Source organism: Panthera tigris, chromosome D1 (genome assembly GCF_018350195.1).
Source record: "Panthera tigris isolate Pti1 chromosome D1, P.tigris_Pti1_mat1.1, whole genome shotgun sequence".
NCBI classification, from domain to species: domain Eukaryota; kingdom Metazoa; phylum Chordata; class Mammalia; order Carnivora; family Felidae; genus Panthera; species Panthera tigris.
Window position 1 is genome coordinate 49243963 of NC_056669.1, and position 5359 is coordinate 49249321.

The 5359-nt window shown below is 52.7% G+C and overlaps 1 protein-coding gene across 1 annotated transcript; it reads left to right on the plus strand.

The window, feature by feature from the left end:
• Positions 1 to 461: 461 nt before the first annotated feature.
• FAM181B (family with sequence similarity 181 member B) lies at positions 462 to 2253 on the plus strand. Its single transcript, XM_042958511.1, has one exon. The coding sequence runs from the start codon at positions 575 to 577 to the stop codon at positions 1853 to 1855; it is 1281 nt and encodes a 426-aa protein (XP_042814445.1). The 5' UTR covers positions 462 to 574; the 3' UTR covers positions 1856 to 2253.
• Positions 2254 to 5359: the final 3106 nt, after the last annotated feature.

Consider the following 5359-nt stretch of genomic DNA (forward strand, 5'->3'; position numbering starts at 1 on the left):
GGGATACTGTTCACAGATTAAATGAGATAATGTACGGATAGCGCCTGGAATAAGCGAGCGCCCAGTAGCTGGTGGCTATTATTGTTACCAAAGCTGGGCTGAAACACACTTCTCTGGACTCCTGCCTTCTCGACCTCAGAGAGTCTCACGCGCCAGGGCGTGGTTGTAGAGGAGCTAGAATTTGTGGACGGGCCATCTAATCCTCGCCTCGTGCAGCTGCAGCTTGGCAAGAAAAGCGCCCCAGAGCGAAGGGAAACGAAGGGGTTAAAGTGACGAGCTTGAGAAAGCCCAGAAAGCTAGAAAAACGGCACCCCCCCCCCCCCCCCCACCTCACCACCCAGGCTAAGTAAGCCCCTCCCCTCCACCACCGGGGCGGTAGCCGCGCTCTCCCTCCCTCCGCCCCTTGCTTACAAGACCTAATGAGCTCCCCCGCAAGGCCGAGCCGCGAGCCGGGCCCGGAGCGAGGAGGCTGCGCCGCGCGCGCCGCGCGAGGGCGGGAGCCGGGCCTGGGTCGCGGGCGGGAACCGGCCGGGGACGCACCCGCCGCGCTGCGGGTCTCCTGGGAGTCGCGGCGATGGCGGTGCAGGCGGCCCTCCTTAGCACGCACCCCTTCGTCCCCTTCGGCTTCGGGGGCTCCCCGGACGGGCTGGGGGGCGCCTTCGGAGCCCTGGACAAGGGCTGCTGTTTCGAGGATGATGAGACCGGGACGCCAGCGGGCGAGCTGCTGGCGGGCAACGAGGGCGGGGACATGCGCGAGGCCACCCGCGACCTGCTCAGCTTCATCGACTCGGCGTCCAGCAACATCAAGCTGGCACTGGACAAGCCAGGCAAGTCGAAGCGGAAGGTGAACCACCGCAAGTACCTGCAGAAGCAGATCAAGCGCTGCAGCGGCCTGATGGGCGCCGCGCCCCCCGGCCCGCCCTCTCCGGGCGCCGCCGACACGCCCGCCAAACGGCCGCTCGCCGCCCCCAGCGCCCAGGCCGTCGCGGTCCCGCCCCACGGCAAGGCTGTCCCCCGGCGGGAGGCATCGCAGGCCGCGGCGGCCGCCAGCCTACAGAGCCGGAGCCTGGCCGCGCTCTTCGACTCGCTGCGCCACGTCCCTGGGGACACCGAGCGGGCCGGGGGTTCGCTGGCTGCGCCCGCCGCCGGGCTCGGCGGAGCGGGCGCCGGGGGCTCGGGAGGGGAGGCGGCCGGCACCGCGGGAGGTACGGCGGTCCCCGGCGCCAGGAAGGTCCCGCTGCGGGCCCGCAACCTGCCCCCGTCCTTCTTCACCGAGCCGTCCCGGGCGGGCGGCGGCGGCTGCGGCCCGTCGGGGCCCGGCGTGAGCCTGGGCGACTTGGAGAAGGGCGCCGAGGCCCTGGAGTTCTTCGAGCTGCTGGGGCCCGACTACGGCGCCGGCACCGAGGCGAGCGTCTTGCTCGCCGCAGAGCCTCTCGATGTGTTCCCTACGGGAGCCGCCGTCCTGCGGGGCCCCCCGGAGTTGGAGCCCGGTCTCTTTGAGCCGCCACCTGCGATGGTGGGGAGCCTACTGTACTCCGAGTCCTGGAGCGCCCCGGGCTGCCCCCAGACCAAGAAGCCGCCCCTGGCTGCCCCCCGCGGCGGCTTGACCTTGAACGAGCCCTTGCGCCCCCTGTACCCCTCCGCCGCGGACTCTCCGGGAGCGGAGGATGGGCCCGGCCTTTTGGCGTCTTTCGCCCCCTTCTTTTCAGACTGCGCCCTGCCCGCGCCACCGCCGCCGCACCAGGTGTCCTACGATTACAGCGCGGGCTACAGCCGCACGGCTTACTCCAGCCTCTGGAGACCGGACGGGGTTTGGGAAGGGGCGCCCGGGGAGGAGGGGGCGCACCGGGACTGATGGAGGGGTACCGTAGCCTCCACTTGGAGACCAATGTGGGGAGCTCCCGCCCCTGGGTCTCTCCTAAGCCTAAGAACGCTGGGAAAGTGCACGTGGAGATGAAACGATCTAAAAATATTCACTTAATAAACTTACGAAAAAGAATTGAAGAGGAGTTGGGGGTGGTTTTAATCACAGCCTCAAGTGTTTAAACAGAAACAAAAAACGTTGGTAGGTTCTTACTGGACCAGACGAGACGGGCTTTGGGAACTGGGGTGGGGCTGGCGGAAGGGGCAAGGGTGGCCCCTGTAGCCCTTCTCCAACTTTTCAGCAAAAGGTCAGTGTGTGTAGTGTGCTTGCGCCTTCCAAGCGGTGCGCTGGTCCCTCCCTTTCCTTCTCCTTTGAGTGCATTATGAATTAAAGCCTATATTGAAAAGAATGGAGCGAAGATATGTTATTGATTTGGGTGTTTTCTTAGAGGATGGTTCTCATTACGGTCTCTTGGCCTTGCTAGGTGAGAGTGTTATTGAAGACAGGAGGCCAGTGGCCCACTGCTGACCGCCTGTGTGTGGGACTCCTCTCTGCCCCTCAGTGTTTTCTGCTCCCTTCGTCTTCCATTTCTTTTCCACTCTTAACGGTGCCGTTGCTTCTCTTCCTTCTCTTTCTCTGCTCTCTTGTTGCTCTCTTTCGAGATATATAAATAGAAATATATATATGTGTATATATATATATACATATATATACATATATACATACACAGAAATATACATATATATATATTTCTGTCAGCTTTTCACGAAAATCTCTGACGTAGGAGGCTTAAATTTGGCAAAACAGGGGGTCAATTTCTCTCCCTTTCCCATTCTTCAGCCACTTTGCGAGGATGGCACTAGGCACCTTATTTAAGTTTCCTTATCTGACAGGCAGGGGATAATATGCCTTCACTGACCACTTCTTCATAGCTTGGTGGGTAGTGCAGAGGGGAAATACATAAAACTCCTTGGGGCTACTTGATTGGTTCTGCAGGTATACATATTTTATATACATATATTCATGGTTTATACATATGGAAGCCATTAGGATTGTGAGTCCCATGCTCTTTTTTGGCCTCTGCCTGGTGATTGCCCTTTCCCTTACAAGCTGTACATGCTCTCTACCCTTTCTCCTCCTGTTTCATTGCCCAGCCCACCCGCCTAGGTTGGTTTCTACCTCCCTGTGCTTCCTCATTTCCTGTACTCACATCCCTCCATGGAACCGAATGGTGAAGGTGTGATGTTTCCAAAGGAGTCTCTATTCCCTGAATAGCAGATTTGATGATTGGAATCTGAAGGGACCCCAAAGAGTCAGATCTGTTAACTGAGATTTAGGGCAAAGTCAGATGAATGTTTTAACCAGCCATGATGTGGCAGAGAGGACACATGGCATTACCAGGACGGTAATGCCTCTTTGAGGGGCAAAGGACGAAAGACTGGGTGGGGAATAAGCAGCTGGGCAGAAAAGAGGGAGCCCTTTAGTTCTGCAGACCTGCCATGAAAATGCATGAAGACCAACACTCAGGAAGTGTAAGGAGATGTCATTTACTGATTAATGACATTGCAAAGAGAGCTGCCTCGGTTCCAGGCAGCCAAGATAGATTCTAGGAATATCTACATGTGAGAAAGTAGAAACCCCAGTGTTACTGAGAAAGATGTTAAAATCCAGATTAATGTTTGTACAAATCAAAAGTGCTGTGATACTTTCAGAAAGGAATTTGTCAAGAAACAAATGGGTATCAAGCCATGGCAGACAACTTTAAATGCTGTTACTAAGTCTCTTTATTATGATTAAAATCTTTCTTTAGATAGCACCACAGGAAATACAGCAATGAGTCTTGTTAATGACGAAGAGAGCTTTTCCAAGAGAGCTTGACCAAGCTTAACCAAGAGAGCTTGTCTGCTGGATTTCTTTCAAAGGGATAAAAAGGGATTAATTCCATTGTGTAAGCAGAGTAATATTCCAACTGTCATTTAATTTATCTAAACTACCTGTACTATGAGTACAATCCAGGACAGAATAGCATAATAGGAAAACATTAACCCCATGACACTGACTAAGGCTATAGTAGTCACTGCAATGTTTCTTTCTTAATTTCTTCTTTCTTCTTACCCAGTTCAATGAAACAGGCTGACTCCCAGTATTTTGCCATGCCTTTCATTAATAACGATAATACCAACACTGTGTTTCCATGTGTCAGCACTGAGCTTCTGAACAGTGCATGAGGTAGGTGCTCTTATTATCCCCATTTGAAAAGAGAGTCTCAGACAGGTTAAGTAACTTGTTGAAAGCAAGCAATGAGTCCAATATCCAGATCTATAAGTGTCCTAACACCACGACCTGCCCGCCACTTGCAAGGCTCTGCTGTGCTTTGTTAGTCTATATGGCTCCCAGTCCCCTACATTATGCTACCAGCAGGGTTTCTCAACCTCAACCACTATTGACATTTTGCAGGAGGTAATTCATTGCTGTGCAGGTTGTTCTGTGCATAGTAGAATGTTTAGCGGCATCCCTGGCCTCCACTCACTATATAACTCCTCTAGTAGCGACAGTCGAAAATATCTCCATTACCCCATGTCCCCTGAGGGACAAGATGGCTGCCAGTTGAGAACTATTATGCTAGACAAATATATAGTGTCTATGGGGTGCCTGGCACTTTCACAGACGTGACCTCATTTAATTCTTACAAAGGCCTGTACTTTGTTATTTGTTACAGGTGAAAAGGCTGAAGGGAGGGGGTTAAATCAATTAACTTAGCTGTATCTTATCTGTGCTAATTTAAGAGTCATGGACCAGTTACTTAGCTGTATTGAGACACAGTCTTCCTGTTGGCAGAAGTGGACAACAATCTTCACAAAGAGTTATCGTGGGGATTTGGCTTAGGGACTATATGCATACCCACCAAGAGAGAGGTAGTCCTTAGCAGGCTTGGCATTATATCAAGGTTTCAAACCATTCTGTTATCCAGGATGCCAAGAATGTGTGCTGGGTCACTATGTAGCCTCCAGATTGCCCCATGTCTAATTCCTTTTCTCCCCACATTGCCTTCCAGTCTGAGCACGTGTGTGTCTGACCATGCCACCTGCTGTAAGTAGCAGCCATTAATAATACTCCTGCAAAGGGCTGAATGTATTGTTACTTCCTCTCACATGTCATTTTCTACTGCAGCCTGTGTCAGAAAGTATTTTTGTCTCTTGTTTAGCCACATAATTGTTTGTAGAGTTTTCTTTTTAGGTACAATGGTAGATATTTTTCAAGATCAGAAATATAATATGTAGTTGTATGACTTTGGACAGGCTGGGGATTCTAAACTAGTTGGTAACAATAATTGCACTGTATGCTGCATATTCGTGATTCCCCATCTCAGCCTTGGTGCCTGGAATGTGTTTTAGTGTCTTCCTACATCCTATAAGTGGCTGTCCCAAGCCATTGCTCATCTCCATTCAAGCCTCTGCCCTACCCTTTACCTCACTCTCACATCCTGACAAGATG

Excerpts from the sequence above, each read along its gene's own strand:
- FAM181B (XM_042958511.1), top strand. The coding sequence starts at position 575 with ATGGCGGTGCAGGCGGCCCTCCTTAGCACGCACCCCTTCGTCCCCTTC.